At 46.9% G+C, this 26,813-nt stretch overlaps 1 protein-coding gene across 1 annotated transcript in view; it reads right to left on the bottom strand.

The window, feature by feature from the left end:
* Positions 1–3,828: 3,828 nt before the first annotated feature.
* The window catches only part of ATP5PF (ATP synthase peripheral stalk subunit F6), a 38,197-nt gene continuing 15,212 nt past the window's right edge, over positions 3,829–26,813 (bottom strand). Inside the window, exons 3-4 of the mRNA XM_029579272.1 lie at positions 7,086–7,210; positions 3,829–4,026 (exon numbers count right to left, since the gene is read on the bottom strand). Coding sequence (XP_029435132.1) covers positions 4,001–4,026; positions 7,086–7,210 — 151 coding nt within the window. The 3' untranslated portion in view covers positions 3,829–4,000. The remainder of the gene's footprint in view (positions 4,027–7,085; positions 7,211–26,813) is intronic.

The following is a 26,813-nucleotide window of genomic DNA, read 5'->3' as shown; positions in this document are numbered from 1 at the left end:
TCCTGTTGGACTCTATGCCATCCCGGACATAAAGCGCCACACCTCCTCCCGACTGCTCCTCTCTGTCATTGCGATATAATTTGTACCCCGGTATAGCAGTGTCCCATTGGTTATCCTCTTTCCACCATGTCTCTGAGATGCCAATTAAGTCTATGTCATCATTTACTGCTATACATTCTAATTCTCCCATCTTACTTCTTAGACTTCTGGCATTAGCATACAAACATTTCAAAGTTTGTTTTTTGTTTGTATTTTTATTCTGCTTTTTAATTGATAGGGATAAGTTAGAATTTTTTAGCTCAGGTGAGTTTTTAGTTACAGGCACTTGGACTACTTTTCTAATTATTGGAACCTCACTGTCGGGATGCCCTAATTCTAATGCATCATTAGTATCCTTTAAAGATACCTCTCTCCGAACCATGCGCTGCTGAGCAACTGTCTGCTTTCCCCTTTGTTCTAGTTTAAAAGCTGCTCTATCTCCTTTTTAAAGGTTAGCGCCCTGGTTAAGGTGGAGCCCATCCCTTCGGAAGAGACTCCCCCTTCCCCAAAAGGTTCCCCAGTTCCTAACAAAACTGAATCCCTCTTCCTTGCACCATCGTCTCATCCACGCATTGAGACTCCGGAACTCTGCCTGCCTCTGGTGACCTGCGCGTGGAACAGGGAGCATTTCAGAGAATGCTACCCTGGAGGTTCTGGATTTAATCTTTCTACCTAAGAGCCTAAATTTGGCTTCCAGAACCTCCCTCCCACATTTTCCTATGTCGTTGGTGCCCACGTGTACCACGACAGCCGGCTCCTCCCCAGCACTGTCTAAAATCCTATCTAGGTGACGCGTGAGGTCCGCCACCTTCGCACCAGGTAGGCATGTTACCAGGCGATCCTCACGCCCACTAGCCACCCAGCTATCTACATTCCTAATAATCGAATCACCAACTATGACGGCCGACCTAACCCTTCCCTCCTGGGCAGTAGGCCTTGGGGAGATATCCTCAGTGCGAAAGGACAATGCATCAGCTAGAGAGCAGGTCCTTGCCACAGGATCCTTTCCTGCTACACCTGGTTGGTGCTCTCCCATTATGAGACCTTCTTCCTCCAAGGCAGCACCAGGGCTGCCAGTCTGAAGTTGGGACTTGACTACTATGTCCCTGAAGGTCTCATCTATATACCTCTCTGTCTGCCTCAGCTCCTCCAGGTCTGCCACTCTAGCCTCCAGAGATCGGACTCGTTCTCTGAGAGCCAGGAGCTCTTTGCATCGCATGCACATGTACAACTTCTCACTGGTGGGTAAAAAATCATACATGTGACACTCGATGCAAGAGACTGGGAAAGCCCCCCCTCTTGCTGCTGGACTGCTGCCTTCATCTCAATTTTGATCAGTTCCTAGTTAAGTTTTAGGTTGCTATGGGAGTAGGAATGTGTCTAACTTCCTTTAAATGTATTAGTGAATTCACTATGTGTCTGGTAGTGGCCTACCGGGGTCTGATCGAATTCTCAATAAAGTTTTTGTTAATGGTTTTTGGTTTTTTTTTGTGAAAGTGGCACCTGCCTATAAATTAAGGGATGAGCTAGGGGTGGGTGGGTTGGGAAATACAAACAGTCTAACTTCAGTTAGTCAGCCTGAGTGACTCACTGCTCCCTTGATTAACAAATGTTGGTCCCTATTCAAACCCAATCACACTACCTCAACACCTTTCCAAGGTGAGTAACTGAGCTGAACTATTCAACTTTTTTACTTTGGTATATACTGCTCCTAGCTTATTTCTAGCTTCTGGCTACTTTTTTGTGGGGTGTTTTTTTTTTGTGGGTTTTTTTTTTTTTTTCAATACAATGCACTCAGTTAGTATTAAAACAAACAGTCAGCTCTTTAAAAGTCTGGAGAACACTCAGTTCTGCAGACTTTTAAAAATAAACACACTATCTACTGCTACCTTATTGATTGACTAAAAATGCAAACAGTTTAACTTGTTTATTCACTGCCTTTCTGACTATTAAAGGCACAAACACACTAAATAATATTCCCAAATAGTTAACTTTGCCCCAATACTTTTAAAAAAGTCAATGTCCCAAGCAAAAACTTACTGATTCCTTTCAGCCACCAGCAAGGTGATCCTCTCCTCTCAGTGTTTTCCGCTTTCGTTGCTTGCTTCGGTAGGGGAGGAGAGGAGAGAGGACTGGCAATCCCAAGCGTAGGAGAACCGTCCACTTCCTGGTACCTGTCATTTCAAATGTCATTTGAAATGACATTTGAAATGACAGATACCAGTACCAGCGTGTCTGTGAAGCGTTAGGCCAGCGCACCCAGGATACTGTATAGCGCTCTATACAGTAAAATGGGTTGCAGGGGCCTAACGCTTCACGGTCGCTTCTTACCGTAGACGCAGCTTGCATTTTTTAAAATTACTGTATAAAGAGCGTCACTCTTCTTTTTCAGTCAATCTGTGATTCTGTGAGCACGCAAGCCCAAAAGGGAAGAGAATGCAAGCTTTGTTTGTTTTGTTCAGCAACTGCCCTATATATTGATGATATAATTGGACATCTAGATTAATAAAATCTCATTCAAATTGCTATAAGAAGGAAGGAATCAAATTAATCAGATTAGTCTGAGTTTCCTTTCTTCTTCATTCTCTCAAAGATCAACAAATGAATGGAGAAGAATGGATGGAAATGGACAATGTGCTCAACGCCCCGTTCTCTCAGGATTCAGTAACATCAGTGGTCATTTTCTAGGTTTGAGTCAGCAGCAGCCTCCACCTTTCAGTTTTTCCCAATGGAAATTGCCATGCATGAAATTGCCATGCTGTCCCAGCATGGCAATTTCTTATGTTCTTATGTTCTTAAAAATGATCCCAGCAGGCAGAAGTAGTTGAATACAGGCACCGAGGCAGGGAGAGCAGGCCCTTGAGGAGCGAGTTCATTTTTTTGTTCAACAATATACCGGTATGTGAATTCTTCTTCATGGAAAAATAAGACATCCCCTGAAAATAAGGCCTAATGCATCTTTGGTAGCAAAAATTAATATAAGACACTGTCTTATTTTCGGGGAAACAGGGTATATCTAAGCTGTGCAGGTGTTCACCTGTACAGGACCTGACCAGTCGCTTCTGTATACAGCTTTCTACACAGAGCTATCAGTAACATTGCCATGGCAGGTGCAGACTCATTCAGACTTAGGACAATAACTGCTTTCAGATGTACAGATCAACCCTGAAAATTTTGTCCAATAAATATACAATACAGTAGAGATCATGTTTGGTGAGGTGGTGCTTTGTGAGGTTTTAGGGATCGTGTTGTCTGGGACATCATAAGATGATTCTTTAATTAGCTGCAACATGTAGATGAACAATTGTTAATTATTTGTATCACAGTGAGGTGTAACAATGCTATAGTGTGTATTTCCAGGAGGAAGACAACGTGGAGCTCCTTGTCCACTCCAAATTTTAAAAAAGAGAAACTGCTACTGTCTGAAAAAAAATGGTTTGGTCAAAATCTGTCCGTGCCAGCCCCAGAGAAAATGTAACAGGTGATTTACATGCGAAACAGCGAGCATCCCTTGTTGGGTGTGCATGTGAATAGAACCCCACACCTACATCCCACCAATATATTATTTTAAATCATGGAAAACATACAAAAAAAAATATATTGTAGGGCAAATAGGGGCCCCAAGATCAAACCAAAAGAGGAAGCAACAGAGCCAAGGAGCAAGACGGTTGATATTTGAGCACTTTGTGCCTGCATCCCTGCTCAGTAAGTATCTCTCTACGTGTCACAAGCCTGTTCTCCCTGCTCCATACTTACTAGAATAATTTATTAAATGAAAAGTCAGCACAATGCAACTAGGATAACATTTATTCAAGTCAATATTGATTTGTCAATTCTCTGAAAATTGCAAATATAGACAAACAAAAGGAAACCCTCTACTGAAAATGATAGATTTATTATCCTACTATTGAACAGTCCAGAAGCAAAAAGATGCACGAGACCACAGGGCCCATAGACAGATTTATTTCTGAACATCAAACTTGGGTTCTAGGAAGAAAGAGAAAAAAAAGACAAAAAAAAAAAGAAGACAAAACACATTGTAATGACATGCTCCTCATAACAAACCAACCATTCTCCGAGCACACTCTTAATACAAGCTCCGTGGCCAAAACTGCCATTCACCCCACTAAGATTTATAAATGCCGACTGCCACAAGTTGCAGTGCAGTCTTGTCTAATAATTTTTTTGAAAGAGGAATACATTTTATCCAATTTAAAAGTCAATCTATAATAGAAATGTTTAGATGTCAGCTGAAAAGGCTCTCTTGGTGCCTCTCCTTTGAACGGCTGCCCCCTTGGCAATAGCTTTTTGAAGATAACTACAGAACTGAAGGTGGGAACAAGACCTCTCCAGAGGCGCTATTCCTTCTTCCTACCATACTAGAAAACCTTTTATCTGGTCCATTATCCAAAAATTCCCATTATCAAAATTCCATGAATATTTTGTTTCAATAACTGGAAAATCTCCCACTGTCTGAAGATTGGTTGGGTTCATATGTTCAGTTATCTGAAAAACATTATTTGGAAGGAGCTTTCTCCCAACCATTTTGGATTAGAAGTGCACTACTGTGCACAAATGTACTATGTGAGTGACATAATGGAAGGGTTGTCGGGAAAGTTCCATTTTGCTGATACCAAAATCTTTAACTGGGTGGACAGCCAGGAAGGCATGGAAAGCATGAGGAGGGATCTAGTGAAGCTCGAGGAGTGGTCTAAGACATAGCAGCTAAGATTTAATGCTACAAAATGCAGAGTAATGCATTTAGGATGCAAAACCCAAGGAAGAGGTAAAGTATTGGAGGTGAAATTCTTCAAAGCACAAAGGAAGAGTGGGATCTGAGGGTAATTGTATCTGATGATCTTAATGAGGCCAAACAGGTGGATAAAGCGACGGTAAAAGCCAGAAAGATGCTTGGCTGCATAGGGAGAGGAATGGTCAGCAGAAAAAGGGAGGTGACATATTGCTCCTAAGTCCCTGGTGAGACCTCACTTGGAATACTGAGTACAATTCTGGAGACCGCCCCTCCAAAAGGATATAAAACAGGATGGAGTAGTCCAGAAGATGGCTACTAAAATGATCAGTGGTCTTCATTCTAAAGCATATGGGGACAGACTTAAAGATCTAAACATGTATACCCTAGAGGAAAGGCGAGATAGAGGAGATATAATACATTTAAATATCTCAAAGATTTCCTTATACAGGATATGAGCTTTTTTCAATGGAAAAGAGGCTCTAAAATGAGGAGTCATGAGAGGAGGTTGAAAGTGGGTAGATTCAGGAGTAATCTTAGGAAGTATTTCTTTACAGAGATGGTGGTGGATGTGTGGATCAGCTTCCCTGAGGAGGTGGGGGTGACAAAAACAGTATCTAAATTGCTAAATACAGGGGATCTCTAAGGAAAACATGCTAAATCAATTTATTTATTTATTTAAAACTTTTCTATACCGACATTCAAATAAATATCACATCGGTTTACATAGAACTGGGGAAACCATTAACTAAAGGAATATGCAGTTACATAAAACGTAAGGGAACTGAACTAGGAGAGATGGCTAGTATGGCAGAGTCAAGTACCCAGAAGGCAATGGTAACAAAAATTAATAATTGTATAAGAGTTATAACAAAATAGGACTAATATTTACAGGATGTACAATATGTATCATACAGCAGTAGCTGGTAGTATGGTAGTACCCATAGAAGGCACGACGGCTAGGGGGGCTGAGATCTGGGGGGTACGGGGTTAGGTAAAGGCTTGTGAGAAGAGCCAAGTTTTAAATGTTTGGGTACAGTGTTCTTGGCGCAGGTGGGCGGGCACTAAGTTCCAAATAGTTGGTCCAGCAATGGAGAGGGCCTGTTCTCTCGTGGCTGTGTGATGTATGAGTTTGGGGGGGGGGGGGGGGGTGGAGAGGGTTCCTTTATACGCTGTTCTCGTTGGTCTATTCGATGTGTGATATTGCAGGGAGTTGTTCAGCCAATGGATGTCTGGGTTGTGCAGGGTTTTATGGATGATAGTAAGAGACTTGTGAAGGACTCTAAAGCGAATAGGGAGCCAGTGAAGGTTCCTGAGTATGGGTGTAATGGGATCTCTTCTACGGGAGTTGGTGAGGATTCTAGCCGCCGTGTTCTGAAGCATTTGGAGCGGCTTGATCGAGGTAGCCGGGAGGCCTAGGAGGAGGGTGTTGCAATAGTCAATTTTGGTAAAAAGTTAATTGGATGGACAGGCAGACTAAATGGGCCATATGGTGTTTTTCTGCAGTCATGTTTCTATCAGCTTTCCAACTGCTTGGTCACACTGACTGGCCACCTTAAGGTCATCAACAGGTCTGTTTCCCGTTTGGTGTCTGCCCTTGGGATTTATGTACCACAAATGCATAATTTTGTGCATTAATTTACAAAGATGCAATCTTAAAACCTTATGATCTTGTAAAGTCATTTTTCAATGTATTTACCCACCTCTGGCATGTCCACTCTATTGCACATTCTCATATTATCTATAAACAGGTACGTCCCCTTCTATCCCTTCACCAAGGTCACTTATAAAGGCATTGACGAGAATTGGGTCCAGCACGGATCTTGGTGGCATCCCAATGGTCAGAGTGGACTCCACCACCTTCTCACTCGGTTTATAATTTTTGTTTCAATTCCCAGGCTGGCTCCATTAGTCTTTATGTGGAACAGGGTCAAAGGTTTTTCTGCAATCTACTTAGGCTACAAATTGCATCCCCTGATCTAGTAAATGATATACTCAAAACAAACAGCCCAATTCTTTTTTTTTTGTTAAACAGAGAAACAGGATCTTTTGATGGTGATGATATCTTTCACCGTACAAGTTCTACACATGTAGAGGTGAGTCATCTAGATATAAAATAAAAACTTGTTTTGGTCCAACCACACAATATCCCCCCCCCCCCCCCCCAAAGCATTCTATTTACCCTAAACCCAATAGGATGACATTCATTCTAAACTATAAGAAACAGAACTGTCTTTTCATAGGCGTCTGCATATCAACACCACACAGATAATATAAGTAGTAATATTCAACATACCCTCAAATTTGAAAGTTGGAAACAGAGTCAAGTCTCCGCCCCCATACTGCCTCTGAAGTTTGGCAATTTCTTCTGTCATCTCTTTCTGGAACTCAGGGCCTGCTTCCACGGGCCCCCCGGCCTTCCTGCAAAGATGCAGAAACACTTGCTTCAAAAACATCACTCAAATACAATCTAGTGGGAGCACTGAGAGGAGAGGATCACCTTGCTAGTGGCTGGAAAGAATCAGTAAGTACCGCTTTGGGAAATGTTTAAAACGTAAAAGTATTGCGGAGAAGTAAACTATCAGGGTATATTATTTAGTGTGTTCATTTTAAATAGGTAGTCAGAAAGGCAAGCAACAAAAGGAAAATTAGTTTCTTACCTGATAATTTTCGTTCCTGTAGTACCACGGATTAGTCCAGACTGCTGGGTTTTGCCCCTCCTCTAGCAGATAGAGAGATGTTTTAAAAACAAAACTCCGTCTTATATAGAAGAGTGCCACCTACAGTCCAGCAGTATTTCGTAATGACAAAGCACGATGGCTCCCATAAGATACCATAATTATATACACTAACTCCTGAACTAGAAAAAAAATTATAACCAGGTCACTGAACCCCAACTGTAAACCAGACCCCGTAAACAGGGTAACTCCAATTGTTCTGCAGATGAGAAAACACAAACGAATGCTGATGAACCGGACTCTCCATTACCTCTTATGTAGCAAATGGGCGGGATTCTGGACTGATCCGTGGTAATACAGGAACGAAAACTATCAGGTAAGAACCAAATTTTCTTTTCCCTGTACGTGCCAGGATCAGTCCAGACTCCTGGGATGTACCAGAGTTTCTACTTACCTGGGATGGGAACCAGAGAGGCCCGCTCTAAGCACACCTTCAAAACTAGCCACCCCCGGCGCTTGAACATCAAGCCTGTAATGCCTCGCAAAAGTATGCAAGGATGTCCACGTAGCCGCCCTGCAGATCTCTTGCGGCGATATCTGCTGACATTCCGCCCAAGAAGCCGCCTGAGATTGTGTCGAATGTGCACGAAGACCTACAGGCAAAGGCCAACCACAGAGCAAATATATAGGGTGGTGGATGCCTGGAATGCCTGGAATGCCCTTCCGGAGGAAGTGGTGAAGTCTAAAACTGTGAAAGACTTCAAAGGGGCGTGGGATAAACACTGTGGATCCATCAAGTCTAGTGGGCATAAATATAGAGGAGGTGGTAAAACACTGCACGGAGCGGCAGTAGCCACAGAGGCATTCACGGAGCGGGATGCCAGTGGCGAGTAGTTGTTCCACCTTCAGGCAGCAAAATACTGCACGGAGCGGCAGTAGCCACAGAGGCATTCACGGAGCGGGATGCCAGTGGTTTGTGTTCCACCTTCACGGAGCGGAAGGTTGGAGGGCTGCCATCTCCAAAAAAACAAAAACAAAAAAACAAACAAGCAAAACAGAGGTGGGTAAGAGTATGGGGCAGGGGTGTGGCCGTTTATTGCGGCAGTTGCTACCCCTGATTGAGCTGGATGTTCATTGGGATGCGGATACGGCACTGCTCTCTGCATTGGTGGAGGGGTGGAAGGGAATTGGGGCCGGAGGGTGCTGGAAGCCAATAGTGATGGGGGAGGGGGAGAAAAAAAGGGGTGGGGGGGGGGGAAGATTAAAAAAAAAAAAATGGATAAACTGCGAGGCTTGCTGGGCAGACTGGATGGGCCGTTTGGTCTTCTTCTGCCGTCATTTCTATGTTTCTATGTTTCTATATGCGGAATTAATTGCTTCCTCCAGCCACTGGGCGACTGTAGTCTTAGTGGCCATGTTACCTCGCTTTGGACCACTCCAGAGCACAAAGAGGATGATCCGAGACTCAAAATTCATTTGTAACGTCCAGATAACGGAGCAGAGCCCTGCGAACATCCAATTTCTTGGATAAGTTCAAAAAGGATTGGATAAGTTCTTGGAGGAGAAGTCCATTACCTGCTATTAAGTTCACTTAGAGAATAGCCACTGCCATTAGCAATGGTTACATGGAATAGACTTAGTTTTTGGGTACTTGCCAGGTTCTTATGGCCTGGATTGGCCACTGTTGGAAACAGGATGCTGGGCTTGATGGACCCTTGGTCTGACCCAGTATGGCATTTTCTTATGTTCTTAATTTCTGCAAATCCCGAGAAAGAGGATCAGACCTATCCACACCGGAGAATGACGGAAGCTCCACAGATTGATTCAAATGGAAGGAAGAAACCACCTTTGGCAGAAAGGAAGGAACCGTACGCAAGGAAATACCTGAATCTGAAATCCTCAAGAAATGCTCTCTGCAGGATAATGCTTGAAGCTCAGAAACCCTACTAGCCGAAGCAATCGCCACCGGAAAAACCATCTTCAATGTTAGATCCTTCAAGGTTGCCCTTTTTAAGGGTTCAAAGGGCGGTGCACTCACAGCTTTGAGCACTTAAATTCCAAGACGGACATGGCAAAGACAATGGAGGACACAAATCCTCCATTGTCAAATCCTCTCATGCTAAATCCTCCCCTTCTGTTACTTACTGTTAAAAATACCTCCTCACAATTGTTCTGACCTCCTTTTCTTCCCTAATTTCTTTCTCTATTTCAGAATCAGTAATTGTAACGAACTTACTTTTTGAACTCTGTACATAGCCCTCCTATAGTAATTTTATCCCCATCTCCTAATGTAAAACTACCCATAATTGAAGTTACCTGTTAAAATATTTGGTTTACTGAAATATTCTTGACGACTGTTCCTTCTGTTCATTGTAAAGGCTATGCCTATTTTATACGTTGGTTATAAGTTATTTGTAAACCGATGCGATGTGCAAACAGATGTCGGTATACAAAACCATTAAAATAAATAAATAAATAAATGCCTCGCCCACTTAAGAAAACGAGAAACATCCGGATGCGCAGCCAACGCTACACCATCCACAGTAAGAACATAAAAACATAAGAAAATGCCATACTGGGTCAGACCAAGGGTCCATCAAGCCCAGCATCCTGTTTTCCAACAGTGGCCATAAGAACCTGGCAAGTACCCAAAAACTAAGTCTATTCCATGTAACCATTGCTAATGGCAGTGGCTATTCTCTAAGTGAACTTAATAGCAGGTAACAAATTATAGCCTGGTATTGCAGAATCTCATGATTGGGATACAGCAATACCAGGCTATAATTTGTTAAGGAAGGACAGAGTGGATAGAAAAGGGGGAGGTGTGGCTCTTTATGTCAGAAATAATATCCAAGCATCTGAGCTGCAAGGAAGTTGGGGCAAGGAAGAAGCACTATGGGTAGACCTAAAAACAGATGATGGAGCATCCATTTATATTGGAGTGGTTTACAGGCCTCCAAACCAAAAGGAAGAGCTGGACAGAGATCTGGTTGAAGACATCCATAAGATAGGTAAGAAAGGGGAAGTGGTGATCATTGGTGACTTTAATATGCCAGATGTAGACTGGAAAATCCCATCTGCAGAATCTAAAAACAGTAGAGCAATACTGGATGCCATGCAAGTATCTTTGTTCAAACAAATGGTATTGGAACCCACGAGAGAAGGAACTATTCTCGACTTAGTGCTCAATAATGGAGAAATCGTCTCTGATGTCAAGGTGGGCGCCCACCTCAGCACCAGTGATCATCAAACGGTATGGTTTAATATCACTAAAAGAATATGGAAAAGGAGCACAAAGACCAGAGTTTTACAGTTCAAAAACACAGACTTTGAGGAAATGGGGAAGTACCTAGAGGAAGAACTAAATGGATGGGAAAATGAGAGAGATGTGGATCAACAGTGGACCAATCTAAAAGGAGCAATCACCAAGGCAACTGCTCTATATGTTAGAAATGTAAAGAAAAGCAAAAGAAAAATGAAACCTATCTGGTTCTCAAAGGAGGTGGCTGACAAAATTAAAGCTAAAAGAACTGCATACAAGAAATACAAAAGATCCCAAAGGAAGGAGCACAAAGAAGAATATTTGTATCAACTGAGGGAGACAAAGAAATTAATCAAGTTGGCAAAAAGTCAAGCAGAAGAGAGGATTGCCAAGGAGATAAAATATGGTGACAAAACATTTTTCAGATACATCAGCGAAAAGAGAAAGGTCCAAAGTGGTATAGTGAAATTGAAAGGTGGAAATGATCAATGTGTGGAGGGAGACGAAGAAATGGCAGAAATATTAAACGAATACTTCAGCTCTGTGTTCACTAAAGAAGACCCTGGAGAAGGACCATCTCTACACAACAAGAAACTGGAGGGAAGCGGAACAGAGGAAAATCCATTTACAGTAGATAATGTATGGGAAGAGCTAAAGAATCTGAAAGTGGACAAAGCCATGGGGCCTGATGGGATTCATCCAAGGATATTGAGGGAGCTCAGAGATGTGCTGGCGGGACCGCTGTGCGACCTGTTCAATAGATCCCTAGAAACGGGAGTGGTGCCGAGTGATTGGAGAAGAGCGGTGGTGGTCCCGCTTCACAAGAGTGGGAACAGAGAGGAGGCTGGTAACTACAGACCGGTTAGCCTCACTTCAGTGGTGGGAAAAGTAATGGAGTCACTGTTGAAAGAGAGAATAGTGAACTATATACAGTCCGGAGAATTGATGGACCAGAGGCAGCATGGATTCACCAGAGGAAGATCCTGTCAGACAAATCTGATTGACTTTTTTGACTGGGTAACCAAGGAATTGGATAGAGGAAGAGCGCTCGATATCATATACTTGGATTTCAGCAAAGCTTTTGATACGGTTCCGCACAGGAGACTGGTGAATAAAACGAGAAGCTTGGGAGTGAGTGCCGAGGTGGTGACCTGAATTGCAAATTGGTTGACGGACAGAAGACAATGTGTGATGGTAAATGGAACCTTCTCTGAAGAGAGAGCGGTTTTAAGTGGTGTACCGCAAGGATCGGTGTTGGGACCGGTCCTGTTCAATATCTTTGTGAGCGACATTGCGGACGGGATAGAAGGTAAGGTTTGTCTTTTTGCGGATGACACTAAGATCTGCAACAGAGTGGACACGCCGGAAGGAGTGGAGAGAATGAGACGGGATCTAAGGAAACTGGAAGAGTGGTCGAAGATATGGCAGCTGAGATTCAATGCCAAGAAGTGCAAAGTCATGCATATGGGGAGTGGAAATCCAAATGAACTGTATTTAATGGGGGGGGGAAAGGCTGATGTGCACGGAGCAGGAGAGGGACCTTGGGGTGATGGTGTCTAATGATCTGAAGTCGGCGAAACAATGCGACAAGGCGATAGCTAAAGCCAGAAGAATGCTGGGCTGCATAGAGAGAGGAATATCGAGTAAGAAAAGGGAAGTGATTATTCCCTTGTACAGGTCCTTGGTGAGGCCTCACCTGGAGTACTGTGTTCAGTTCTGGAGACCGTACCTTCAAAAAGACAAAGACAAGATGGAGGCGGTACAGAGAAGGGCGACCAGGAAGGTGGAGGATCTTCATCGGATGACGTACGAGGAGAGATTGAAGAATCTAAATATGTACACCCTGGAGGAAAGGAGGAGCAGAGGTGATATGATACAGACTTTCAGATACTTGAAAGGTGTTAATGATCAAAAGACAACGACAAACCTTTTCCTAAGGAAAAAAATCAGCAGAACCAGGGGTCACGATTTGAAGCTCCAGGGAGGAAGATTCAGAACCAATGTCAGGAAGTATTTCTTCACGGAGAGGGTGGTGGATGCCTGGAATGCCCTTCCGGAGGATGTGGTGAAGACCAGAACTGTGAAGGACTTCAAAGGGGCGTGGGATAAACACTGTGGATCCATAAAGTCAAGAGGCTGCCAATGAAGAGTGGGTGACTCGCCAGAATGATGGCTACTGCCTGGAGTCAATACCCTTATTAAATAAACATACACAGGCTTGACTCCAACATCGCTCTAAGCTTCAACAGCAAGAGGAAATGTGGAAAAAAGGATTCACACTCACAAAGAGGGGAGTAGCTGGCTTGTTACGGCGGTTACTACCCCAAATCAAATAAGCCTGATACTTCACTTTCAATGCATATACAGCATAGTTCTCTGATTCAACGGCAGGGGAGAAGAAAAGAGGGTTCGCACTCACAAAGCGGGGAGTAGCTGGCTTGTTACGGCGGTTACTACCCCAAACCAAATGGGCCTGATACTTCACTTTCGATGCACATCCAGCATGGCTCTCTGCTTCAACGGCATGGGAGAAGACTTATACGTCACGCATATCCAGCATAGCTCCCTGCTTCAACGGCAGGGGAGAAGAAAAACAACCAATAAGGGCTAATAACATAGTCTGGGTAAAACAAATAAGCATGGGTGCAGCTTGCTTATTGCGGCGGCTACTACCCCAAACTAATCAAGCTAGATATTTCACTTGGATGCAGCTCCATCACTGCTCTCTACATTAAAGGTGGGGATGGAAGGGAAATAGAACCAAGAGCTAAGAGAAACAGATAAGTATGAGAGAAAATATGTGTGAAGCTTGCTGGGCAGACTAGATGGGCCATTTGGTCTTCTTCTGCCGTCATTTCTATGTTTCTATGTAATGGACTTCTCCTCCAAGAACTTATCCAATCCTTTTTTAAACACAGCTATACTAACTGCACGAACCACATTCTCTGGCAACAAATTCCAGAGTTTAATTGTGCGTTGAGTAAAAAAGAACTTTCTCTGATTAGTTTTAAATGTGCCCCATGCTAACTTCATTGAGTGCCCCCTAGTCTTTCTACTATCCGAAAGAGTAAATAACCGATTCACATCTACCCGTTCTAGACCTCTCATGATTTTAAACACCTTCTCCAAGCTGAAAAGTCCTAACCTCTTTAGTCTTTCCTCATAGGGGAGTTGTTCCATTCCCCTTATCATTTTGGTAGCCCTTCTCTGTACCTTCTCCATCGCAATTATATCTTTTTTGAGATGCGGCGACCAGAATTGTACACAGTATTCAAAGTGCGGTCTCACCATGGAGCGATACAGAGGCATTATGACATTTTCCGTTTTATTCATCATTCCTTTTCTAATAATTCCCAACATTCTGTTTGCTTTTTTGACTGCCACAGCACACTGCACCGACGATTTCAATGTGTTATCCACTATGACACCTAGATCTCTTTCTTGGGTTGTAGCACCTAATATGGAACCCAACATTGTGTAATTATAGCATGGGTTATTTTTCCCTATATGCATCACCTTGCACTTATCCACATTAAATTTCATCTGCCATTTGGATGCCCAATTTTCCAGTCTCACAAGGTCTTCCTGCAATTTATCACAATCTGCTTGTGATTTAACTACTCTAAACAATTTTGTGTCATCTGCAAATTTGATTATCTCACTCGTCGTATTTCTTTCCAGATCATTTATAAATATATTGAACAGTAAGGGTCCCAATACAGATCCCTGAGGCACTCCACTGTCCACTCCCTTCCACTGAGAAAATTGCCCATTCAATCCTACTCTCTGTTTCCTGTCTTTTAGCCAGTTTGCAATCCACGAAAGGACATCGCCACCTATCCCATGACTTTTTACTTTTCCTAGAAGCCTCTCATGAGGAACTTTGTCAAACGCCTTCTGAAAATCCAAGTATACTATATCTACCGGTTCACCTTTATCCACATGTTTATTAACTCCTTCAAAAAAGTGAAGCAGATTTGTGAGGCAAGACTTGCCCTGGGTAAAGCCATGCTGACTTTGTTCCATTAAACCATGTCTTTCTATCTGTTCTGTGATTTTGATGTTTAGAACACTTTCCACTATTTTTCCTGGCACTGAAGTCAGGCTAACCGGTCTGTAGTTTCCCGGATCGCCCCTGGAGCCCTTTTTAAATATTGGGGTTACATTTGCTATCCTCCAGTCTTCAGGTACAATGGATGATTTTAATGATAAGTTACAAATTTTTACTAATAGGTCTGAAATTTCATTTTTTAGTTCCTTCAGAACTCTGGGGTGTATACCATCCGGTCCAGGTGATTTACTACTCTTCAGTTTGTCAATCAGGCCTACCACATCTTCTAGGTTCACCGTGATTTGATTCAGTCCATCTGAATCATTACCCATGAAAACCTTCTCCATTACGGGTACCTCCCCAACATCCTCTTCAGTAAACACCGAAGCAAAGAAATCATTTAATCTTTCCGCGATGGCCTTATCTTCTCTAAGTGCCCCTTTAACCCCTCGATCATCTAACGGTCCAACTGACTCCCTCACAGGCTTTCTGCTTCGGATATATTTAAAAAAGTTTTTACTGTGAGTTTTTGCCTCTACAGCCAACTTCTTTTCAAATTCTCTCTTAGCCTGTCTTATCAATGTCTTACATTTAACTTGCCAATGTTTATGCTTTATCCTATTTTCTTCTGTTGGATCAGTACCGCGTAAAGATCCAAGAGCTGCCACTTGTACCCTCAAGGAGCTATAGAACAACCCCTTCATTAATCCCGTCTGCAGGAAACACAGGATATCTGACACGGACACCCGAGTGGGAACAACCTCCCGAGCCATGCACCACGATTCGAAAACTTTCCAGACGCGAACATAAGATAAAGAAGTGGAAATCTTACACGATCGAAAAAGAGTAGTGGCCACCGCATCAGAATAGCCTTTGCTCCTCAGACACTGCCTCTCAAAAACCATGCTGCTAGACAGAAGCGATCGACCTGGTCGAAATAGACGGGCCCCTGATGGAGCAGGTTCGGAAGAGAGGGAAACCGCAGGGGACCGTCCACAGCCAGATTGAGCAAATCTGCAAACCATGGCCTTCGTAGTCACTCGGGAGCCACCAAGATCACCTCTGCCGGGTGACTCTCAATTCACCCGAGTACTTTGCCTATTAGAGGCCAAGGCGGAAAAACATACAGTAGGATCGTCGTCAGCCAGGGAAGAACCAGAGCAACCACTCCTTCTGCTCCTGTGTCTCTGCGGCGAGCAAAGAAGTGTGGAGCCTTGGAATTCTTGAACGTCGTCATCAGATCCATGTGAGGAACACCCCACCTGTCACAGAGGAGTTGAAAGGCTTTGTCCGCCAGCTCCCACTCGCCTGGATCGAGACGATGCAGACTTAGAAAATCCGCATGAACGTTGTCCACCCCGGCTATGTGGGATGTGGCTATGCTGAAGAGATGCTGCTCCGCCCAACTTCTTCCGCCACCGGCCAACTTTTGGTCCCTGTCAATTTATGTAAGCCACTGTGGTTGCATTGTTGGATAGCACCCTGACCGATGGCTTCAGAAGGGTCTCTCCCTCAGCTCCATCAAAGTCCAGGTGGCTGCGCTGTCTTGCTACGGCCCCAGGAGGGATGGCAAGACCATCGCCAAGCACCCAGATGTTTCTCGCTTCCTGAAAGGAGTCAAGCATATCCGTCCGCCACTGAAGTGGCCAGTGCCTTTGTGGAACCTCAACCTTGTTTTGGATTTCCCTTGAGCAGTGGAAGGAATGCCTGCAGTGCGAGTCATACTGCTCTGGTCTCGAGATGATTGATAGACCACCGAGCTACCTCCTGGGTCCACTGTCCCTGCACCAAGTTTCACAGGCAAACTGCACCCCAGCCGGAGGGGCTGGCATCTGTGGTCACAACCGTCCAATTCGGAACCACCAAGGGCACTCCTTTGCTCAAGTTGTCCGAAAGCAGCCACCAATGCAGACTTAAATGAGCGGAGTCCGTCAGAGGTAGATACTGGTGTAATTGTTCGGAAACCGGACTCCAGAGGGAAAGCAAAGCTGACTACAAAGGCCGCATATGAGCGAAGGCCCAAGGAACCAGCTCCAGAGTTGAGGTCATGGATCCTAGAACCTGCAAATAATCCCAGACCTTCGGCCGAGCCTTGGAAAGCAATATTCTCACCTGTGCCTGCAACTTGACAATACAGTCAGAAGTCAGAAAGAACCATCTTCATCGAGTGTCAATCAAAGCTCCCAAATACTCCAACGATTGGGAGGGGATTAGGTGACTCTTAGACATGTTGACCACCCAGTCGAGCATCTTCAAGAGCTGCAACACTTGCTGGACTGCTTCCTGGAAAAGAACTTCCAACTTTGCCCGAATCAGCCAATCATCCAGATAGGGATGCACTAACCACCCCTCTCTGCGCAGCTGTGCTGCCACTACCACCATTATCTTGGTAAAAGTTCTGGGCGCCGTAGCGAGACCAAAGGGCAGAGCCTGGAATTGATAATGCCACCCCAGAACTGCGAACCTCAGGAACTTTTGATGATCCTTCCTGATCCCAACATGTAAATACGCCTCCGTGAGATCCAGAGATGTTAGAAATTCTCCCGGATAAACTGATGCGATTACCAACTGGAGCGTCTCCATGCAAAATCGGGGGATTCGCAAATGTTGAGATTACTTACCTGATAATCTCCTTTTCCTTAGTGTAGACAGATGGACTCAGAACGAATGGGTATAGTATCCGCGTGCTAGCAGTTGGAGACGGATCTGACGTCAGCACGGGTGTATATATACCCCCACAGGAAGCGTAGCAACTTAATCTTCCTTGCAAAAGCTGTTATGGATGTGTGTACTGACGCTCAGTGAAAAGTGAAACAGGATTCCCCTGACCGATTGATAGTAGCTGGAGACCGCCAGCATTCCCAACCGGAAGGCGTTGACACCTGGTAGAGTGTACGCTCTTATGGAAACAGATGGCATTCAAACACTGCACGGAGCGGCAGTAGCCACAGAGGCGTTCACGGAGCGGGATGCCAGTGGCCAGTAGTTGGTGTTCCACCTTCACGGAGCGGAAGGATGGAGGGCTGCTATTTCCAAAAAAAAAAACAAAACAAAAAATAAAAACAGGGGTGGGTAAGAGTATGGGGCAAGGGGGTGGCCTGATTGTTGCAGCGGTTGCTACCCCCAATTGAGCTGGATGTCACTTGGATGCAGATTCAAAGCTGCTCTCTAAATTGGGTGGAGGGGAATTAGGGCTGGAGGGTACTGGAAGCCAATAGTAACAGGTGGGAGAGAGAAAAAGGGGAAAAAAATGGATTAAGTGCGTAGCTTGCTGGGCAGACTCGATGGGCCATTTGGTCTTCTTCTGCCGTCATTTCTATGTTTCTATATGTTTCTATGACATGGCTTACCTTGAATCGGTGAAACCCATGTACACAGGCAGCTGGGCGGGATGCTGAGTCCATCTGTCTACACTAAGGAAAAGGAGATTATCAGGTAAGTAATCTCAACATTTCCTGGCGTGTAGCCAGATGGACTCAGAACGAATGGGATGTACAAAAGCTTTACTCCCAGCCTGGGCGGGAGGCTGCCTGAGGACCATGTAGGACCGCCCTCGCAAATGCTGAGTCCTCCCTGGCCTGGACATCCAGACGGTAGAATCTGGAGAAGGTATGGAGGGAGGACCATGTCGCCGCTTTACATATTTCTGCAGGCGACAGCATCCTGGATTCCGCCCAGGATGCCGCTTGTGCTCTGGTAGAATGAGCCTTGACTTGTAGAGGCGGAGACTTCCCCGCCTCCACGTAACCTGCTCTGATAACTTCTTTAATCCAGCGGGCGATGGTGGGCCGCGAGGCCGCTTCACCTTGCTTCTTCCCGCTGTGCAGGACGAACAGATGGTCCCATCTTTCGTAGTTCTTGTGTCACTTCCAGATATCTGGGCAGCAATCTGCCAATGTCGAGATGGCGTAATAAACGCCCTTCTTCAGCTTTCTTCAAACCCGCCATGGTAGGCAAGGATATGGTTTGGTTAAGATGAAACTGTGAAACCACTTTCGGTAGAAAGGAGGGAACCGTGCGAAGATGGAAAGTCTCTGGAGTGATTCTCAGAAAGGGATCACGGCAGGACAGTGCTTGTAGCTCTGAGACGCGGCGTGCTGAACACACCGCCAATAGGAACACCATCTTCAAGGTTAGAGAACGAAGAGACAGGCCCCGAAGGGGTCTGAAGGTGGATCCCGCGAGGAAATCCAAAACAAGGTTGAGGTTCCACAAAGGCACTGGCCACTTCAGTGGCGGACGGATATGCTTGACTCCTTTCAGGAAACGAGAAACATCTGGGTGCTTGGCGATGGTCTTGCCATCCCTCCTGGGGCCGTAGCAAGACAGCGCAGCCACCTGGACTTTGATGGAGCTGAGGGAGAGACCCTTCTGAAGTCCATCTTGCAGGAAATCCAACACAATAGGGATTGTGGTTGCATGTGGATTGGCGCCATGAGTGTCGCACCATGCTTCAAATACTCTCCAGATCCTTACGTAGGTGAGGGAAGTGGAAAACTTATGTGCTCGGAGGAGAGTATCTATCACGGGCTCCGAGTAACCTCTTTTCTTCAGTCTAGCCCTCTCAATTGCCAGACCGTAAGAGAGAATTGCGCTGGATCCTCGTGGAGGATGGGACCTTGACGTAGAAGGTCCTGGAAAGGAGGCAGGGGAAGGGGCTCCCCTGCTAGTAGTCTTCTCATGTCCGCGTACCAGGGTCTTCTTGGCCAGTCTGGTGCCACTAGAAGAACTAGGCCCCGGTGTTTCTGAATCTTGTGGATGATGGCGCCCAGCAGAGGCCATGGAGGAAAGGCGTATAGCAGAGTCCCTGGAGGCCATATCTGAACCAGGGCATCGATTCCGTGTGAGAACGGGTCGCGCTTGCAGCTGAAGTATCTGGGTACTTGAGCATTGGACTTGTCCGCCAGTAAATCCATGTCCGGAATCCCCCAGTGATCCACAATCATCTGGAAGGCTGTGGGTGACAGCTGCCACTCTCCCGGATTTAGGCTTTCTCTGCTGAGGAAGTCTGCCGTGGTGTTGTCCTTCCCGGCAATGTGGACGGCGGAGATGTCCTGAAGATTCGCCTCTGCCCAAGCCATCAGTGGGGCGATCTCCAGAGATACCTGCCGGCTTCTGGTTCCGTCCTGACGGTTGATGTATGCCACTGTGGTGGCGTTGTCGGACATCACTCTGACTGCTCTGTTCTTTAGTCTGTGAGCAAATCGAAGGCATGCCAATCGGACTGCCCGAGCCTCTAGACGGTTGATGTTCCACACTGACTCTTCTCTGTTCCACCGCCCTTGTGCGGTAAGTCCTTCGCAGTGTGCACCCCAGCCGCTCAGGCTGGCATCTGTGGTGAGCAGAGTCCACGTGGGGGAGGACGTCTTCGACCCCCTGCTCATGTGGTTGGACTGCAACCACCACTGTAACTGGGTCCTTACTCTGGCAGGCAGAGGTAGGTGCGTGGAATAGTTCCCTAGACGGGGGCTCCAGCGAGAGAGCAGGGAGTGTTGTAGAGGTCTCATATGGGCCCTTGCCCAAGGTACCACTTCCAGGGTGGATGCCATGAGACCGAGAACCTGCAGATAATCCCAAGCTATGGGCTGACTGGCTCCCATCAAGTACTGGATACGCGTCTGGAGTTTTAACCTTCTCTTGGCAGTGAGACTGACTGTGTCTGCCTGGGTGTCGAACTGTACTCCCAGGTATTCCAGTGACGGCTGAAGGCAACTCTTGCTGAGGTTGATCACCCAGCCCAAGCTTTCTAGAAGGGCGATCACTCTGTCGGTTGTCCGATGGCTCTCCTCTCATGATTTCGCCCTGATCAGCCAATCGTCTAGGTAGGGATGGACCAGAATTCCTTCCCGCCTGAGCGCTGCTGCTACCACTACGACCACCTTGGTGAAGGTCCGCGGTGACGTGGCCAACCCGAAGGGCAGAGCCCGGAATTGGAAGTGGCGTCCTAGAACCTTGAAGCGTAGGTAGCACTGATGATCCGGATGGATCGGGATATGCAGGTAGGCTTCCGACAAGTCTAATGCCGTGAGGAATTCTCCTGGCTGTACTGCGGTCTTGACTGAGCGCAGAGTTTCCATGCAAAACCTCGGGACCCTTAAATATCGATTGACTGACTTGAGGTCCAGTACGGGCCGAAAGGTGCCCCCTTTCTTGGGTACCATGAAATAAATGGAATAGTGTTCAGAATTCACTTCCCAGGCAGGTACTGGGATGATGGCTTTCAAGGACAGGAGCCTCGCCAAGGTAGCTTCCAATGCCGCCTTCTTGCGTATGGGACAGGAAGATTCCACAAATTTGTCCGAAGGGAGATGATGAAAGTCCAGATAATACCCCTCTCGGATGATGGCAAGGACCCACTGGTCCGACATAATCTCGACCCATCTGGGGTAGAAGAGGGTTAACCTGCCCCCTATGGCTCCGTCCCCCAGATGAATCGGCAGAATTTCATTGTGAGGCGCGGCCGGGACCTGAGCCCGGGCCTGCTCCCCTCTTGCGCTGCTTGGTCCGAAAGGACTGATTCCGGGCCTGAGGACGCGGCGCCTGATAGCGACTCCTGTAAGGAATGAAGCGCTGTGAACTCCTGCCCCTGGAGGGCCTTGGAAAGGTGCGCTGGCTCCTTCAGAACCGATCTTCCGGCAGTCTAGGCACTGGAGAGGCGCCCCATGTACTGGCCAGTTTATCAAGGTCGCTGCCAAATAGGAAAGAGCCCTTACAGGGCAATCTGGTGAGGCGTGTCTTTGAAGGCGCATCAGCTGACCATTTCCGGATCCAGAGCTGCCTCCTGGCGGCTACGGAGGATGAGATCCCCTTGGCTGTTGTCCGGACTAGATCTGATGCAGCATCCGTGAGGAACGAGAGAGCGGACTCTATGTCAGCTGCTGGAGCGTTGTTCCTGACCTGTGACAAACAGGCACGCGTCACCACTGTGCAGCAAGTTGCAATCCGCAAAGAGAGAGCTGCCACCTCAAAGGTCTGTTTCAGAATGGCGTCCAGTCGCCGGTCATGAGGCTCCTTGAGGGCCGTCCCCCCTTCAACTGGAATGGTAGTGCGCTTGACCACAGCGCTATTCAAGGCGTCCACCTGAGGGCACGCCAGCAGGTCCTGGATAGCCGGTGCCAATGGGTACATGCCCGTCAGGGCCCGGCCCCCTTTGAAGGAAGCCGCTGGTGCCGCCCATTCTAAATCTATCAGTTGTTGTGCTGCTTGCAAGAATGGAAAATGGCAGGCTGTAGGACGAAGACCTTCCAGCAGGGGGTACCGTAGCGCTAGGACCTGTAATATCCAACTCCGCCAGACACTGAGACACCAGGTCGGAGAGATCCTCCTTAGGGAAGAACCGCCTCATGGTTCTATATGGCTCAATCCCTAAGGGAAGTTCCCCCTCGTCCGGGAGTTCGGACTCGTCCGGTGAAAACTCCTGGTCTGACTGATCTGGGCTGTCCAGCGGCGGGAGGTCCCGCTCCCGATAAGGGCGTGAGGGCCCAGGAACAGGATCCGCTGGAGCCGCCGCCGCAGCGGCAGTCGCAGCCACCGCAGGAACCGCAGAGACAGCAGGAACAACAGGAACAACCGGAACCGCAGGGCCTGGACGGGAAGCCGTTTGCATCTGTACAAAGGCATGAATCCCCTTAAAGATCCACCCAGGAAATTGAAGCAGCCTCTAATCGCCGGGGTACAAGATCCCCCGGGATTCCCGATTGGTCGAGACTGCCCACTAAATCCGGGGTAGCCCCTGGGGAACTGTCAGCAAATCGCGGCTGAGACTGGTCCTGGCCCGAGGGTCCCACGGCCTCCTCACATTGGGCACATAGGGAGTCTGGCTCTTCACTGTGCATGGCTCGAAGCTGGCATGCAGAGCAGAGGCCGAGGGCGTTAATGCCGGAGGCCGGCGGCGCCGCCGCTGAAGACGCTGAGGCGTTCTGTTCCATTGAAAGGTATGCGCCAAATGAAAAGCGACAGCAATATGCGCTTAATAGAACAGGCTCACAATAATAATATGCGGCAGCAATATGCGCTTAGCACAACAGGCGCTTAATAATATGCGGCAGCAATATGCGCTTAGCACAACAGGCGCTTAATAATATGCATCAGCTATATACGCTTAATAGAACAGGCGCGTAGTAATAATATGCGGCAGCAATATAGACAACAAGCGCTCAGCCATATGCAATGTGCTCTCAGCAATAGGCGGCCATGAACACCTGCCCAACTGTATGCAATATGCTCTCAGCAATATGCGGTTAGCAATACACGCTCAGGGGGTAATTTTCAAAGGAGTTACGTGCATAAATGTAACTACTATTGTAGCAATTTTCAAAAGCCATTTACTCACGTAAAGTGCACTTATGTGAATAAATCCTATGGACGATTCAATGGCATATATTGTAGCAATTTTCAAAAGCCCACTTACTCGAGTAAAGTGCATTTACATGCGTAAAACCCAGTTTTACGCATGTAAATGCTTTTTAAAATCAGACCCTCAATGTCAGTCAATAGGCTCTCAGCAATAAGCGGTTAGCAATACACGCTCTATGGCAGTCAATAGGCTCTCAGCAAGAAGTGGTTAGCAATACACGCTCAATGGCATTCAATAGGCTCTCAGCAATAAGCGGTTAGCAATACACACTCAATGGCATTCAATAGGCTCTCAGCAATAAGCGGTTAGCAATACACGCTCAATGACATTCAATAGGCTCTCAGCAAAAAGCGGTTAGCAATACACGCTCAATGGCATTCAATAGGCTCTCAGCAATAAGTAATATATAATATGCGCTGAGTCATAGAGCTGCGCCTATTACGGGCGCTCAATACCTGAACAAGGCCACAAAATGGCGCCCTCCACGGCGTGCCACGCCGCCGATCCTCTGTTCCTCGGAGACCAGAAATAAGAGATGTACGCCTTACCTGATCCTCGGCGTTTCCCGGCTGGAACCCGGGCGGTCTCCGGCTGCGGGTGGAGAGGGCAAGTACTTTCACCGCCACGTTTGAGGATATGCACCCGCTGCCTCGTCCACGCCGGGACCGAGGCGCCTCGTATGCTTCACCCGAACCTCGCCCGGGGGCTATGTCCCTGCCGCGATTCGGCCACTGGACCAAGGACTTAAACCTCCGGGGGATCACGAAAATCACCCCGGGAAACTCTACTGGGGGAGGGACCTTAGGGTATCACCGCAGGAGTGCGGGGCTCGATGTAGAAGTTGTAGTTGAAAGAAAGTAGAAAGTAGAAAATAGAAAGTAGATTTGGAAAACACGCTCAGCGAGCGTGCAGGCACTCCAAACTGCTTTGGAGACGGAAATTACTAAGTTGCTACGCTTCCTGTGGGGGTATATATACACCCGTGCTGACGTCAGATCCTTCTCCAACTGCTAGCACGCGGATACTATACCCATTCGTTCTGAGTCCATCTGGCTACACGCCAGGAAACATCTGTTGACCCGCTTTAAATCGAGAATGGGTCGGAAGGAACCCTCTTTTTTTGGTACCACGAAGTAAATGGAGTAACGCCTCTGCGCAGAGCTGATGGAGGAACCAGGATAATGGTGCCCAGGTCGTTTTGTGGCATACCTGCAAGGAGAGACCAGAAACTGTTGGTGCGGCTGGTGTACAAAATCTAAAGCGTAACCGCCTCTTATCACAGATATAACCCACTGGTCCAATGTGATCTTGGTCCATTCCTCGTAAAACAGGGACAGTCTGCCCCCTACCACTGGAATCGAGGCATGAACCAGCTGCCCATCATTGTGAAGTTTTCCCTCCTGGAGCAGACTGGGACTTACCTGGTCTACCAAAACGCCATCCATGAAAGGACTGAGGCCAAGATTGTTGTCGTCTAGTATTCTGTTGGAACGAAGAAGCGGGCGCTCGGAGCGTTCGAGCCCTATAGCCACCACGGAAGCGAGACCGCGAAGAAAAAGATCCTCTCGCCCTTGGTCCGTCTTCTGGGAGACAATGGAGTTCCAATTCCTTGCCAAAGAGCAACTTACCTTTAAATGGGAGAAGGCCCAACTGCGACTTGGAAGATACATCCGCCGCCCAGTTCCGCAACCACAACAATCTTCTAGCCAAAACCGCTGAGACCATGGACTGGGCGGAGGTCCCCAAGAGATCATAAAGAGCATCCGCTCTATAAGCAATTACTGCTTCCAGGCGCTCAGCCTGACTAGCTTTATCCTCAGAGAAAGACTCATTGGCCTGTAGTGCTGCAGCCAGCGAAGCCCAGCTCTCAAACCAAAATTACTAAACATCGCAGCCCGGACCCCTAGCGCCGAGACTTCAAAGATCCTTTTCAACTGCATCTCAAGCTTACGATCTTGCAAATCCTTGAGAGCTGTACCGCCCAAGACCGGGATAGTTGTTTTCTTTGTGACCGCCGCTACGGCAGTGTCCACCTTCGGGACTCAGAGAACCGCCAAAGCCTCCTCTGGCATTGGATAAAGCTTATCCATAGCTTTCGTGACCTTGAGCCCCATATCTGGGGTATCCCATTCCCTATAGAGTAGATCCGTCGCTGAGAAATGGAAAGGGAAAGCTGTAGGAGGGCCCCTCAGACCCAATAAGACCAGGTCCATAGACCCTAAGGACGCTTGATCCTGTGCCGTCTCAATGCCCAACTCTTTCAGAATAGTGGGAAAAAGAGGCGCTAGTTCATCCCTTTGGAATAACCTTACCATCTTAGGGTCGTCTCTGTCCATGCCATGGGACTCTTGTGCAGCACTCTGCTGCTGGTCCCCATTACCCTCTACCCCCTTCGGGGGAGGGGGTGACCAGGTCCTGATCCTCGCCGTCCAGAGATACATCCGAGGACGAATCAGACTCGTCCTGAGGTGCCCTGGACCTCAATGGGCGCATAGCCTTAGGGGCCCCTTGATCCCCTGATCTTGGACCTCTTCTTGGGCCTAGAGGACAGAGGGGAAGAACTCTGATCTCTGCCCTGCTTTTTTAAGGCTCTTTCTGGCCTTAAAGACCTTATGTAATAACAGAACAAAATCAGAGTTAAAAGAGGAGGAGTAGGAGGAATCCTCCTCTTCTGTGGGGCCATCCCCTAGCGAAAATGGCCCAGACCCCGCAAATTTAGCCCCCCACCGCAGATAGGCGCTGAGGCCGCGCTGAAACTATCCAAAATGGCCCCGTTCCCGTGTTCAGTGGGAACGGGGCAGAAGCGATATCAGGCAGTCCCCAAACGCACGGGATACAGAGGTAATGCGCAGCATGCTCCCCCCCCCCCAAAGAGGTTTTAGAAGTACCCTCCCCCCCCCCCGGCAGGCAGGCAGTGCACAAACTGTTCCAGGTTAAACGTGTGCGTGCACAGCCACATGCTCTGCACGCCGACCTCCACGGCATGTCGGACCGAAGCGAGAGAAAAAAAGGACACGTTTTTTTTTTACTTGCCCAGTACAGGTAGGGTCCTGCCGCTAGGTCTCCTGATGTGAGTGAGCTGGGCTCCCCGGTGTCAACCCCTAAGCTGCTGTAAGAAGGCTATCGGGTCCTCGACCACAGCTGCAGCTGCCTCACAACCAGGAGGAACTGGCTCCTCTCCTGGGAGGCTGAGGAGATCCTTCGCTGTAGTGATGACTTTTTTTTTTTTTTTTAATATATAAGGAATTTCCCTCAAATTAAAAAGAACAACTAGCCCCAAATTTAGATTGTTCACCTGAAGCTAACTACCAACTATCCTAAAATAATAACAGACTGTGGGTTGAGCACTCCTACCATCTGCTGGAGACAGTATTTATTTATTTATTTATTTATTTAAAATTTTTATATACCGACGTTCATCAGGGATATCACATCGGTTTACAGTGTAACTGAAATTGGCGCCTGGGAAGGCGTTTTACATCGAACAGATATAACGAAGTAACATATAAACAAATGAGGATGCGATTTACATCAAACAGATATAACGAGTTAACATAAGAACAAATGAGGGGGGGAGATAAGGGCGGGAGATAATCAAACAAAACGTTATGAGCAAAATTTACAAAAATTTTACAAATATATATATAGTATCAATATATACAAAGTATTCATAAAAA

This window comes from Rhinatrema bivittatum, chromosome 15 (assembly GCF_901001135.1).
Source record: "Rhinatrema bivittatum chromosome 15, aRhiBiv1.1, whole genome shotgun sequence".
Classification (NCBI taxonomy): domain Eukaryota; kingdom Metazoa; phylum Chordata; class Amphibia; order Gymnophiona; family Rhinatrematidae; genus Rhinatrema; species Rhinatrema bivittatum.
This window is presented reverse-complemented; position numbering and strand designations above follow the sequence as displayed.